Source organism: Phaseolus vulgaris, chromosome 2, assembly GCF_000499845.2.
Source record: "Phaseolus vulgaris cultivar G19833 chromosome 2, P. vulgaris v2.0, whole genome shotgun sequence".
Taxonomy (NCBI): domain Eukaryota; kingdom Viridiplantae; phylum Streptophyta; class Magnoliopsida; order Fabales; family Fabaceae; genus Phaseolus; species Phaseolus vulgaris.
This window is the reverse complement of record NC_023758.2, coordinates 18664627-18679402: the sequence shown is the minus strand read 5'-3', so window position 1 is coordinate 18679402 and position 14776 is coordinate 18664627. Positions and strand designations below refer to the sequence as shown.

Sequence of the window (14776 nt, the reverse complement as noted above, 5' to 3'; positions counted from 1 at the left end):
AAACAAGGGAAAAGTCTCTGGATGAGCTTTTCTGGCATCGCCGGGCGCATCATCCTGACGCTCTTCCAGAATTCGTTCAAAGGCTGGAAGGGGAAATTTTTCAAGGTACGCGCGACCAAGCGCGATCCTACTATTCTAGAGGGCTTTCCCCTGTACTGGACAGACAAGCCCATAACTATGAAGCCCTTGGCTCTGGACGAACTTGCCCCGCTTGACCGGGATATATGCAAAGCCTTGGCGGGATTGGGAATAATCTTTGATACCGCCAAGCTCATCGCTAACGAATTCAATGCCCATGGGCTTTCTACATACTTCGGTATCTGTTCTTGGCGATTTATGATGCATTAGTTGCTATAGTTATCTGCATTACCGTTTTTCACTGCACAATGTTACTTGCATTTCGCATCTCTTCCTGTATTGTGAATCCACATAACCGCTCCAGTGCTAATCCTTGTTGTTTGGCCTGTCTTGATGTAGGATCGGTGATGGGTACTTCCAAAAGAATAATGTTGGCGAAAGCACTGAAGGAGGCTCGTGCCGCCAAGGCAGGCGCCTCCTCCAGCCCTGCTGCCAATCCGATTCTCCCGCCGGCTCCGACACCGCCGCCTCCAGTCACTGCTGAAGGTGCTTCTAGCCCATCTCCGACGTCTCCACCTGGCTCTGACGTGCTTCCAACTCCCAACTCTCCTTCGCCTATCGCCGCTGTGCCCCTAGTTGCGGCCTCGTCACCGGCTCCAACCCCCCTTGACAAAGGAAAAAGGGTTTTGGAGATTCTGTCAGATGATGAGGAATCAGAAGGCGTGGCACCCTTCAAGAGGAGAAAATCCGCACGGGTTCCTCTTTTGGTAGAGACGCCGCCGCAGGGAGGGAACCCCTTTATGGACAACCCTCCAAGCGCAACCTCACTCCCTCCTATGATTCTCCAAGAGGAAAGGGGCGAAGGTGCTGAATCTGCGCCGCCTCTGCCGCCGCCAGAAACCACTGCTTCCCCGGCTCCCGATGCTGCCGCCCCCGACTTCATTGCCATCCCCCCTCCAATCATGCATCTGATGAGGGGTTTCAGTGGCGGGACTATGCCGGAAGGTACCGACAGGAGGGAAGGTATGCCTTTCTATTTGGGGGCCTTCTTGGCGGTGGCTCTTGAATGGCGCTCCCAGGCCAGAAACGCTGTCTTGCAAACCCAAACCCTCCAGGCCTTCGAAACGAAAGCAACCACCCTGGAGGAGGAGATGAAGGCCCTGCGACGCCAGAACGAGGCTTATTGTTCCTCTCTGAAACAAGCACAAGAGTCCAGGGCAGAAGCTGAGAGGAAATTGGCAGAGGCCTTGGAGCTCCAGGCTGACTTCTACGCTCGTGAAGTTGCTCTCCAAGTACAGGTAGCGGGTCTTCAGGAATTGGTCAAAGCAGACGCGGAAACCCAAAAGGACCTGAAGGACCGCTGCTGTGAACAAACTGCCAAGGTGGAACGGATAGAGGAGGAAATGGCCACGCAGGCCAAAGCTATGGACCTTCTCCGAGTTGACTACGACGAACTGCAGGTCGAGGTTAGCCGGCTTCGTGTGGAGAAAGAGGCTCTGGAGAAACAGGTGGCCTCCGGAGACGCCGCCATTGAGGAGCTGGAGAAGGAGAAAAAATCCCTTATCCAGGAGATGGCGGGCACCTTCGAGGAGGGGTTCCAAGAAGCCCTGTCCCAGGTGTCCTGCGAGAATCCCGGCGTCAACCTTTCAAACTGCGACCCCACACACCACGTAGTCGACGGGAAGGTCGTGCCCATGGATTTGAACGACTGAACTGCTGCCCCTCATCCGCCACCTTCCTCTTCAAGCTTAACTCTTCATTCTTTACCTTCGCTTTTTAATTTCATCTGCCAAAAACTTGTAATTCTTTGAACTATCCACACTCTTGTTACTGATTCGGGACACTCGCATGGTTGTCCTTATTTCTTTTTCACATACGACTCCGCCTATGCGATCTCGTTCTCACCTTTTCCCTTCCTACGCTTTACTTATTTTATCTGTATTCTGCCCGTTTCTCACACTTCGTTGGGCGGTTTGGTATGATGGGGTAAGGTCGCTCGCCAACCCTTACGCCCATGGAGAGGTTCACTAAGTGGCGCCGTATCGTCCACGGGACGACTCTGATACCGAAAGGCTCTTTCTTTGATCTTTTAGCACTCGGCGCCCACGCCTAAGGAGAGGCCTGCCAAAGCAGCACCGTATCGTCCCCGGGTGTCTAAAACGCTGAGTGCTGTGGGGTTTTTGTTCCCTCCATGGTCTTTCCTGCCCATAGGTATCGGGGAACACCCTGCCAGTGACTCGCTGGCGTTTGACGGTCTCGTCTCCCTCCACAGTCTTTCATACCTGTGGGTATCGGGGAGGCGACGCCTGCAACTAACTTTGCCTTTCTCTGATTTCTTCTCCCTCCTCAATCTTTCCTACCTGTGGGTATCGGGGAGGTAACGCCAGTCGGTATTTGGGTTGGCGACGCCCGCGACTTCTCGTGTGTCGTCGCCCTTTACGTCTTTTCTGGCAACGCCTCGGGCGTTACCTTTACTTCGACACTGACTTTAATTCTTGCCTTGGTCAACGCCTGATAACAGCGAAGAGCCCAAGGCTTTGCCTGTGCCATCCACGTGGCGCTTCTTGTACAGCTGATGGGACCTTCTGTTTCGGGCATCGCCCTTTCTGCTATGGCCTCTTCGAGGGTCTGCCCAGCGGGCGTCGCCTCGATCATCGTTGCGTCCGCGCTCGGCGGACGTTCGTATACCATGAAAACGCCTCTCTTCGTCTTCAGGCTGTTTTCGTAGCATTTTCTTGCCTCCTCTTGGTCTGATCTGATGACTATCACCCGGCCACTGAGGTCCGGTAGCTTCATCTTCATGTGTCGGGTGGAGGATATTGCACTCAGACGGTTTAACGCCGGTCTGCCCAGCAAAATATTATAGGCAGAATTGGCGTTCACGACGAGGTACCGAATGCTCTCTGTTCGGGAGGCCTCTCCGTCTGTGAACGTAGTCCTCAACTCCAGGTACCCCCGGACCTCTATCTGGTTATCCCCGAACCCATACAAACATCCCGTATAGGGACTCAGCAGATCGGGGGACAGCCGTAGCTTATTAAAAGTCGACAGAAACATGACGTCTGCCGAGCTTCCTTGATCAACAAGCACTCGGTGGACCTTCCTTCCAGCCGTGACGACCGAGATAACAACGGGATCGTTGTCATGGGGCACCACATCTCGGAGATCCCTTCTTGTGAACACAATATCTGACTCCCAGGGCTCCCCCGAGAGCCTCTCTTCGATTGAATTCACCCCCCTCGCGTATTTCTTCCGCTGGGAGGCGGTGGGTCCTCCGCCGGAAAAACCTCCAGCAATGGTGTGGACCTCGCCAAGCACAGGCATCTCTTGTGCTGGCTCATCCGCCGGCGACGGCAGGGTGGCGGTCGTGGTGGACTCTGCGACATAATCTTTCAAAAACCCAGTCCTCACCAGCTCATCTAGCTGGTAGCCCAACGACAGGCAATTATCAATTTGGTGCCCGAAAGCCTCGTGAAATTCGCACCAAGAGTCTTTACGGGGCCCTAACACCTTGTCGGTCTTCGCCGGTCACCTCAGCCTCTCGGCTATGTTGGGCACGGCGATCAAATCCTTCAACTCAACTACGAAGTTGTACCTCGCCAGTCTTGCTCTTTCTCTGGTGGGGCGTTCGCCTCCTGCGGGGCCCCGAGGCTGGGGCTTTCTGGCCTCGTAGGGGCGTCTCGCCTCTGGCTTCTTTCTCCCCGTCGTGGTCTCATTGACTCTGACGGGTTGAGCTCGCGCCGGTCCCCTCGGGCGTGAGGGCACGGTACTGGTGCGCTTCACACATACCTCCCCTTCCGAAGCGATATACTCCACCGCCCTACGCCGTAATTCTGCGAAAGTCCTAGGGCGATTGCGGATAATAGATTCTCCAAAGGGGCCTGGGCATACGCCTTTCACAAATGCGTACACGATCATAGGCTCCTCTGTTGTACCAACCTTCACGACCTGGGCCCCGAAGCGATTGATATACTCCTTCAGGGTCTCCCCCTGATACTGCTTCACGTCAAACAGGTCGTAGGAGACCGGCGGCGGGGCCTTGTTGGCCAAATACTGTTCTCTGAATAACCGCGACAACTGGCGGAAAGATGTGATATGGCCCTCGGGGAGGCTAATGAACCAGTCCATAGCCATCCCGGTCAGGGTGCTCATGAAGAGCTTGCACTTGGCGGCATCAGAACCGCCTATCAGGACCATCTGCGTGTGGAATGCCGCGAGGTGCGTCTCTGGGTCCTCCATCCCAGTGAAGATTACCTTGGGTCCCGCGAACGTGTTCGGGATTGCTGCGTCTAGGATCTCCTGCGAGAACAGAGTGGAAAACTCCCTTGGTGGGGAGTGGTTCTCCATCTCGTCATGCCCAGGCCGCCCCCTATCGTTTCTCAGGCCCTGGCGCAACTCCTCATTCGCACGGTGGAGCTCTTCGTTGCGCTCATGCGAGGCGTCAAGATCTGCCTGCATGCGCTCCTGCTCCATCTTCGAATCCGCCATGTCCTGCTGCAGCCCCCTCATTATTTCCAGGACCTGCTGCATGGATAGGTCTGCTGGGGATGCGCGCGCTGATCTTCGTCTGCTGGGGGCCATTGTCACTCCAGCCTACTTCAGCACTACTGTAACCTGGTAGATTTTCTCGAACTTGTGATGGGACTGATGTTTTATATCGGCCCCGCGGTGGGCGCCAAATGTTCCGTCCAGTTGACCGGGACGTCTTCGTGCGTGGCCTCAATCGTCAGCTAAGGACTCCTTCCCACTGAATGCCTGCAAATTTCCTGCAAAAAAGAGGACAAAGAGGCGCCCTAGCGGCCGTTTGCACTCCGACGCTCAAGTCAGCCAGCAAGAAACACCAAAAAACTGTCCACCCACGTATCTGAGCACCGCGTGTGGCACTCTGAAGGGTGGTAAAGGAACTGTGTATATGTGTGTGTGTTGTCTCCTTCAGGCAAAAATATTCTCCAGTCGCTTGTACGTAATCCTAAAGCACGGGCAAGCAACCAGAGAGTTTCACCTCAATTTGCCAAAGGTTCCAACCCTTTTTCCGACATTCCCAGCGCTATTTAAACTGCCCCCAGCATTTAAAGCGCCTTAAAGCGCTTTTAAACTCAAACGTAACGCGCTCATTAAAGCGCTTAATTATGAAACGTAGCGCATTTAAGACGTTGAAGCGCTTGGGAGCCATAATAGTACCTGAATGCCAAAAAGGGAAACTGTATTGAATATCTTTAATTACCTGGCACCTGACTAGAGGGTGTTTCTATTCCGGCATTGCTGTCCTACACGTGGAGGGCCTCACGACGCTTTGACCCCATCCGGGGGCGTTTCTGCCCATCTGGGGACGTTTCTACGTGTGGGTCCTCCTGCTTGGGAGTGCTACTGCGCTAGGGGTGGCTTTTTGGGTGCCAACTCATGCCCCCAAGTATCTAGCCACTTACTCTGAGAGCGTATCTGCCTTCCTCTCACACCCTGCACCCGGTTATCCTGGGCGTGACCTTCCTCTTGGGTCGTATCTGTCCCGAAGGCGTCTCTGGGGCGGCAGGGGTACTTCGCGAGTCAGGCTGCCCTTCACTGGTACTATTACTATGGCCTTGGAGCCACCTTTCCCTTCTCTTTATCACTTTCCCGAGATATCGGGACCTGAGGCTTTCCCACGACGTCGCTCCCTCCATGGTCTTTCCTACCCATGGGTATCGGGGAACCACACCGTGATTGCCTTGCTTTTACACTGTTTAATCTGGCAACGCCCTCACCAGGGCGACGCCTTCACCTAGGCGACGCCTTCACCTAGGCGACGCCTTCACCTAGGCGACGCCTTCACCTAGGCGACGCCTTCACCTAGGCGACGCCTTCGCTTAGGCGACGCCTTGCCTTAGCGACGTCTTGTCCTGCCTTGGCGACGCTTCCTCTTGGCGTCTCTACATCTGGGCGACACCTCGAGCTGACTTTGACTTTCCTGTTGTTGACTTTGACCTTGACTTAGTCAACGCCCTGATACGGGAGGCGTCGCCAAATGTTCCGACCTCAAGTCGTTGGACAGCATCGCTAGGGTCAATCACCGCATTCGAGGTATTGTCCGCTTTGGAGGTCGGTGCTCCGTCACGGTTTTGTCCTGAAAAGGCGCCTCGAAGGGTGAAGGGAGGAGGGAGTATATAAACTGCCCTTGGCCTCGATTCCTGAACGATGTGGGACTGTATTGGCATACGGGAACAAGCCCCCAGTCGAGGTCTAAGGGGAGTTTGTCCCCCTAGCTGAGGGGCGAAGGAGCCTCTTCAGCCCCACGGTGGGCGCCAATGTTCCGACCTCAAGTCGTTGGACAGCATCGCTAGGGTCAATCACCGCATTCGAGGTATTGTCCGCTTTGGAGGTCGGTGCTCCGTCACGGTTTTGTCCTTAAAAGGCGCCTCGAAGGGTGAAGGGAGGAGGGAGTATATAAACTGCCCTTGGCCTCGATTCCTGAACGATGTGGGACTGTATTGGCATACGGGAACAACTCCCTTTGAGTTTCTCACTAAAATAAGCTATGGGGTGTCCTTCTTGAAGGAGAACAACCCCAATGCCTATATTAGAGGCATCACGTTCTACTTCAAATGTCTTAGCAAAGTTAGGAAGGGCTAAAATGGGAGCTTTAGTCAATTTTTCCTTCAAAGTTTCAAAAGCGTTTTCTTGCTCTTGTCCCCACTTAAAAACCACATCCTTCTTTACTATGGCATTTAATGGTGCGGCAATTGTACTAAAGTCTTTCACAAACTGCCTATAAAAACTAGCAAGTCCATGAAAGCTTCTGTTCCTGCCGGTTGACCTGGGTATGTCTTTCCGTGCGACCTTGCCCGTCTGCTACGAACACCCTTTCCTGGTAATCTGCGAATACCTGCAAAGAAGTGTACAAAGGGGCGCCCTAGCGGCCGTTTGCACTTCGACGCTCAAGTCAGCTGGCAAGAAACACCAAAACTCTGCACCTTCGTATCGAAACACCGTGAAAGGCACTCTAAGGTGGTAAAGAACTGTATATTGTGTACTGTGATGTGATTCCACTAGCACAATTAGAATGATTCTTGACATTCCTAGGAATCATCTTGAGTTGGTTATGAGATAGGCACTTTATCATAGAATTGGATCAAGGTTCTATGAACAAGAACTCACCAAAACTAGTGCCAAAACACAAAGTCATATGGAAGTTCCAATTATTGTCAAAATGAACCGATTAAAATGAGAGGAAAAGCAATTGCACCGAATAGAATTGACATAGAACTGAAATGAACCGATCAAAACGAACTAAAAGGCAAGAAAACTGAAAAGAAGTGCTGGAAATGTAAAAGCACCGAACGAAAATCAAAATAGAAGAAGAACAGCAGCTGGAAAATGAAAATGCCGAACCAAAATACAAGAACACAAGCTTAAGACATGAATATCAAAAGAGAAGGAAGGAGGGAGAAGAGAAAGCTCATGAAGATGGAAGACTGGTTGGATGATCACGCCACTAGGAGGATGGAGAGTCCAAGATAAGTGTGCAAGCCTAGTGAAGAAGGCACAAAGCTCTCCAATGCTCTCTCAAAATTTGAGTATAGTTTCTTTAGTCTAAATTCAACTCTGAATTGTACAAGCTAAGCACCTTTATTTATAGCCTAGAGGTGCTGAAAAATAGGTGGGAAATTTCAAATAAAACTCATTTGAAATTCCCACCAAAAACAAGTCACATGGGAGGTTTGACCTTTTTTTACTACGACACCTCCTAAAAACTACACCTACACCACTCTCCTAAGTCACATGGACAATGTGACTTTATTTTACATTTTCACACTCCTTTATTTAATAACCACACCTCCTAAAACTATACAAGAGTATTTCAAAGCTTGACCTTGCCCCTCATGGGATGGACTTGGGCTCTTTGGGCTTTGGCATTCTTGGGCTTGGGCTTGGGCTTTGGGCTTGGGCCTCTTCTTTATTTTATGTCTTCTTTTAATTTTGAGAAGACTAGAAGGAAGAACTTCAAATGTGAGGGTGGATGTGCTCTTCCTCCATTAATAAAAGCCTCCTTTATTTGATTCTCATCATACTCCTCGAGTTGGAGAGAATTCGTCCACGAATTCTAAATCCCGTCATCTAACAAAGTCAATTTAGTTTTACTATACCGTCTCGTACCTGGGCGTTGACAAGTCAAGGTCAAGGCCAACGTCGGGGTCAAAGTCAACATAAGGCGTCGCCTAGGTGAGGCGACGCCAAGTGCAAGCGTCGCCATGGCTAGGCGTCGCCATGGCGGGGCGTCGCCAAGAGGAAGTGTCGCCAAGATAAGACGTCGCCTAGAGCAGGCGTCGCCGAGGTAGGGCGTCGCCAAGGTAAAATGTCACAAAAGCAAGGCAACCATAGTGTTGCTCCCCGATACCAATGGCTAGGAAAGACCGTGGAGGGAGTGACGCCGTGGGAAGGCCTCAAACCCCGATAACCCGGGGAAGCATTAAAGAGAAGAGAAAGGTGGCTTCAAGGCCATAGTAATAGCGCCAGTGGAGAGCAATCTGACTCGTGAAGTTCCTGTGTCGCCCCAGAGAAGCCCTTGGGATAGTTACGGCTCATGAGAAGGGTCACGCCCAGGGGTAGGCAGGTGCAGGGTACGAGAGGAAGGTAGATACGCTCTCAAAGTGAGGACTAGATTTTTGGGGGCATGAGTTGGCACCCAAAAAGTCACCCCTTGCGCAGATGCACTCCCAGGTAGGAGGACTCACACGAGGAAATACCCCCAAGTGGGGTCACGGCGCTGTGAGGCCCTCCACGTGTAATAGCAGCCAAGTCAAAACAGAAACGTCAATTTGTCAGGTACAAGGTAATTAAAGCTATTTAATAAAGTTTACGTTTCGAGCGTTTAAGGTACTTTAAATGCTCCAAGCGGTTTAAACGTCTTAAAGGCGCTGAACGTTTCATAATTAAATGCGCTTTAAGACGCTTTGAATGCTAGAGTAGTTTAAATAGAACCTGGAATGTTGGAAACGTGGTTCGAACTTTTGGCAGATTTTCCCAGAACACACTCTAGTTGTTTGCTCGAGCCCGCAGGCTACGCACAGGGGACTAGAGAAGGATTGTTTGCCAGAATGAGAAAATATACACTATACACAGTTTCTTTTGACCACCTTCAGAGTGTCATTCACGGTGCTCCGATACGGAGGTGTAGAGTTTTTGGTGTTTCTTGCTAGCTGACTTGAGCGTCGGAGTGCAAACGGCCGCTAGGGCGCCCTTTGTCCTTTTTTTGCAGGAATCCACTGGTAGCCAGTAGGAAGGTGTCCCTGCTGACGGGTGAGGTTGCGCACAAAGACGTCCCAGGTCAACCGACCGGAACATTTGGCGCCCACCGTGGGGCCGATTTAAAACATCAGTCCCATCGCAAGCTTCAGAAGATCTATCGAAGCCACCATAACGTTGGCAGAAGTTTGAGGAAACAGTGACGAATGAGGCCCACCGCTAGACAAGGTACCGCACGCGCTGCGAGTGAGGAAATGTCCATGCAGCAGGTCATGGAAATGATGCGGGGGCTGCAGGATGAGATGGCGGAATCAAGGGTGGAACAAGAACGCATGCAGGCGGATCTCGCAGACTCGCGCGCGAGAAACAAAGAGCTCCATCGCGTGAATGAAGAGTTGCGCCGGGGCAACGTGAACAAGATGAGACCGAGCATCTCACCCCACCAAGGGAGTTTTCCACACCCTTCTCGCAGGAGATCCTGGATGCAGTAATCGCCAACACGTTTTTGGGACCCAAGGTGATCTTCACCGGGATAAAGGACCCCGAGGCGCATCTCACTGCATTCCACATGCAGATAGTGTTGGTAGGCGGCTACGATTCCGCGAGATGCAAGCTCTTTATGAGCACCTTGACGGGGATGGCAATGGATTGGTTCATCAGCCTTCCAAACAGCCATATCACCTCCTTTCAGAAGTTGTCGCAGCTCTTTAGAGAGCAGTACTTGGCGAACAGGGCTACACCGCCAGTTTCCTACGACCTGTTTGATGTAAAACAGTATCAAGGGGAGACCTTGAAGGAATACATCAACCGTTTCGGGGCCCAAGTAGTAAAAGTTGGTACTTCAGAGGAGCCTATAATCGTGTATGCATTCAGAAAAGGCATATGTCCCGGCCCTTTTTGCGAATCCATTATTCGCAATCGCCCTAGGACCTTCGCTGAAATACGGCGTCGGGCAGTGGAGAATATCGCCTCCGAGGGATAGGTGTGTGAGAAGCGCACCAGCGTCGTACCCTCACGCCCGAGAGCGCAGACGCGGGTGCAACCCGTCAGGGTCAACGAGACCACGACGGGGAGAAAGAAGCCAGTGGGGGGACGCCCCATTGAGACCAGAAAACCCCAGCCCAGGGGTCCAGCAGGAGGGGATTGCCCGGCCAGGGAAAGGGCAAGGCCGGCAAGGTACAACTTTGTGGTGGAATTGAAGGATCTGATTGCTGTGCCCAATATAGCTGAAAGGTTGAGGCGACCGGCGAAGACTGACAAGGTGTTAGGGCCTCGCAAAGACTCTTGGTGCGAGTTCCACGAAGCTTTCGGTCATCACATCGATAACTGCCTGTCGCTGGGTTACCAGCTAGATGAGTTGGTGAGAAGTGGGTTTCTGAAGGATTATGTCGCAGAGCCCGCCACGACCGCGGCCCTGCCAGCACCAGCGGAAGAGCAAGCGCACGAGATGCTGTCCTCGGCGAAATCCATACCATTGCTAGTGGCTTTTCCGGCGGATGACCCACCGCCTCCCAACGAAAAAAATACGCGAGGGGGGTCAACTCAATTGAAGAAAGAATCTCAGGTGATCTGTGAGAGTCAAACCTCGTGTTCACGAGGGCGGATCTGCAGGATGTTGTGCCGCACGACAATGACCCCGTGGTCATTTCAGTTGTCACGGCGGGCAGAAAGGTGCACAGGGTTCTTGTCGACCAAGGAAGCTCTGCAGATGTCATGTTCTGGTCGACATTCAACAAGTTGCGGTTGTCTCCCGACCTTTTCAGGCCCTACAGAGGGTGCTTATATGGGTTTGCTGACAACCAGGTGGAAGTTCGAGGCTACTTGGAATTGAGGACAACGTTCACAGATGGAGAGGCCTCGCGTACCGAAAGCATCCGGTACTTGGTCGTAAACGCCAATTCCGCCTACAATTTGGGCAGACCGGCGTTGAATAGGATGAACGCAGTAGCCTCCACGCGCCATAGGAAGATGAAGCCGTCGGATCTTAGCGGCAAGGTGATTGTCATCAAGTCGGATCAGGAGGAAGCACGGAAATGTTATGAGAATAGCCTGAAAACGAAGAGAGGCGTGTTTATGGTGTTCGAGCGTCCGCCAAGTGCGAACGCAATGATGGAGATAGAACCCTTGATTGAGGCGACGCCCACGGAGTCAACGCTTGGCCAGGCCACACTCGTTGGGGCGACGCCCGAGGCAGACACGCACATGGAGGAGGGGCCTGATGACACATCGCCCGTAGAAGAGTCGACGCCTGGAAAGCGCTACCGGGCGGTGCCCATTAAGGAAGATAGCAGGGATCAGTCGGCGGCTAACGTGGTGGAGAGGCAGATAGGCGGCAAAACGTTTAAGCTGGGACGTTTGTTGAGCCAGGAAGAGCAGGAGGAGGTGGCAGAGGTGATTTCACGCCATTTAGATGCTTTCGCATGGTCCGCCTCAGATATACAAGGCATCGACCCTGACTTTCTATGCCATCACCTTAGCATGGATGCCACGGTCCGCCCCGTGCGACAAAGAAGGAGAAAGTTTAATGAAGAGAGACAACTTGTGATAAGGGAAAAGACACAAAAGCTGCTGAGTGTTGGTCACATCAGGGAAATCCAATATCCTGAGTGGTTGGCCAATGTCGTCCTGGTGAAAAAGGTGAATGGGAAGTGGAGGATGTGCGTAGACTTCACAGACTTGAACAAAGCGTGCCCGAAAGACTCGTACCCTCTACCCAGCATCGATGCACTCGTGGACAGTGCCTCCAGTTGCAAAGTTCTTAGCTTTTTGGATGCATTCTCGGGATACAACCAGATCAAAATGCACCCAAGAGACGAGAGTAAAACTGCGTTCATGACAGAAACTTGCAGTTACTGTTTCAAGGTAATTCCCTTTGGGCTAAAAAACGCAGGCGCCACCTACCAAAGGCTGATGGACAAGGTCCTAGCACCCATGTTAGGGAGGAATGTGTACGCCTACGTGGATGATATGGTAGTGGCATCGCAGGGAAGGACGCAGCACGTGACAGAACTAGAGGAGTTGTTCGTCACCATATCGAAATACCACCTCAAGCTGAACCCCGAGAAGTGTGTCTTCGGGGTGGAAGCCGGTAAATTCCTAGGATTCATGCTCACGGAGTGGGGAATAGAGGCGAACCCTGATAAATGCCCAGCAATTGTTGCCATGCGGAGCCCGACATCAGTAAAGGAAGTGCAGCAGTTAACGGGGCGAATGGCAGCTTTATCAAGGTTCGTTTCTGCGGGAGGACAAAAGGGGCACCCCTATTTCCAGTGCCTCAAAAGAAATAGTCGCTTTGCATGGACTGACGAATGCGAAGCGGCTTTCATCAAGTTGAAAGAATATTTGGCGACGCCACCAGTCCTTTGCAAACCAGTAACAGGTGTGCCCCTCCGGCTATACTTCGCGGTAACAGAGCGAGCAATCAGTTTTGTGCTGGTCCAGGAGTAGTACCAAATTCAAAAGCCCATATATTTCGTCAGCAAGGCTTTACAAGGCCCGGAGACGAGATACCAGGCGCTGGAGAAGGCAGCGTTGGCCGTGGTATTTTCGGCCAGGAGGCTCCGCCATTACTTCCACAGCTTTACAGTGGTGGTGATGACGAACCTCCCTATACAAAAGGTATTGCATAAACCTGACGTAGCGGGAAGGATGGTGCACTTGGCGGTGGAGTTGTCAGAGTTTGACATCCAGTATGAGCCCAGAGGATCCATCAAAGGGCAGGTATATGCAGATTTTGTGGCAGAACTCTCGCCCGGAGGCGAACAAGAGGTGGAGGTAGGCTCGCAGTGGCTGCTCTCGGTCGACGGCTCTTCCAACCAGCAAGGAAGTGCTGCGGGGATAGTCTTGGAGGGACCCAATGGTGTGCTGATTGAGCAAGCTCTGCGTTTCGCATTTAAGGCAAGTAATAATCAGGCTGAATACGAAGCTCTTATTGCAGGGATGCTCCTGGCTAAGGAGATGGACGCGCAGAACCTCTTGGTGAAAAGTGATTCCTAGCTGATTACGGGACAAGTATCGGGTGAGTTCCAAGCAAAAGACCCACAGATGGCGGCGTATTTAAGGTACGTCCAACTGCTGAAGGGAGCATTTAGCGCTCTTGAGCTAATACATGTCCCACAAGAACAAAATGCCAGAGCTGACCTGCTGGCCAAGCTGGCCAGCTCAGGCAACGGGGGCAGGCAGAGGACAGTAATCCAAGAGACTCTCAAAGCTCCGAGAAAATTCGTGGAGGACAACAGGGTGAATGTCCTCCATATTAGTACTGCGAGAGGGAAGCCAAGGATTCATCGTTCCTTGACTCAAGATACGGTGAAAACGCCCCATATTAGCACATATGCGGACACGCCCGAGGGAGGAAGGCATGCAAAGATATGTGCTTTAGCCGAAGGAGACACCTGGATGACGCCATACAGACGGTATCTGGCAGATGGGGTCCTCCCAGCAGAGCCAGAGGAGGGCAAGAAGGTTAAGAGGAATGCCGCAAGATACACCCTAGTGGATGGAGTATTGTTCAGGCACGGGTTCACCCACCCTATCCCAACGTGCGTAAGCGGCGACGAGTGCACCAGAATAATGGCGGAGGTCCACGAAGGCATTTGTGGAAGTCACGTGGGGGGAAGGTCCTTAGCCTCTAAGGTGGTGCGTGCAGGTTTCTACTGGCCAACAGTAAAAGAGGATTGCGTGCGGCACGCCCAGCGTTGCAAACAGTGTCAGAAACACGCCGATTGGCACAAGGCGCCGCCAGAGGAGCTGAGATCCATATACAGCCCCTGGCCTTTTCATACGTGGGGGATTGACATCCTAGGTCCATTCCCATTGGCGATAAGGAAGATGAAGTATTTGATCGTTGCCATTTAATACTTCACCAAGTCGATAGAGGCGGAGCCCGTGGCCCAGATTACTGCGCACAAGGTGCAACACTCTGTTTGGAAGAACATTGTGTGTCGCTTTGGCGTACCTAGGCGGCTAGTACCCGACAATGGAACCCAGTTCGCCAGCCAACAGTTGAGAAACCTGTGCGCAGAGGTAGGCATCAAGCAAGTGTTCGCATCAGTCGAACACCCCCAGACTAACGGGCAGGTAGAGTCAGCGAATAGAGTTTTGCTGAGGGGACTAAAGAGAAGGCTAGAAAAGGCTAAAGGAGCGTGGGCGGAGGAAGTGCCAAGGATCGTATGGGCATACCACACCACGCCCCAATCTTCCACCATGGAGACGCCTTTCAGCTTAGTATATGGGTCAGATGCGATGATCCCGGTTGAGATTCACGAAAGCTCGCCACGTTTCCAAAATTTCGTGGCTGAAGAATCCAACGAAGAAAGGCGGGTGAATCTGGACCTACTGGACGAAGCCAGGGAGGAAGCAAGAATAAAGGCCGAAGCAGTAAAGAGAAGAGTAGAGCGACAATATAACTCTAAGGTGAAGCCACGACAATTTCAGGTTGGCGACTTAGTTATGAGAAAGGCTCACTCGTATGAGCTAG

At 52.3% G+C, this 14776-nt stretch overlaps 1 protein-coding gene across 1 annotated transcript; it reads left to right on the top strand.

The window, feature by feature from the left end:
- Positions 1 to 9934: 9934 nt before the first annotated feature.
- LOC137809145 (uncharacterized) lies at positions 9935 to 12744 on the top strand. The gene is made up of 2 exons (XM_068610282.1): positions 9935 to 10158; positions 10896 to 12744. The coding sequence occupies exons 1-2, from the start codon at positions 9935 to 9937 to the stop codon at positions 12742 to 12744; spliced, it is 2073 nt and encodes a 690-aa protein (XP_068466383.1).
- The last annotated feature ends 2032 nt before the right edge of the window (positions 12745 to 14776 follow it).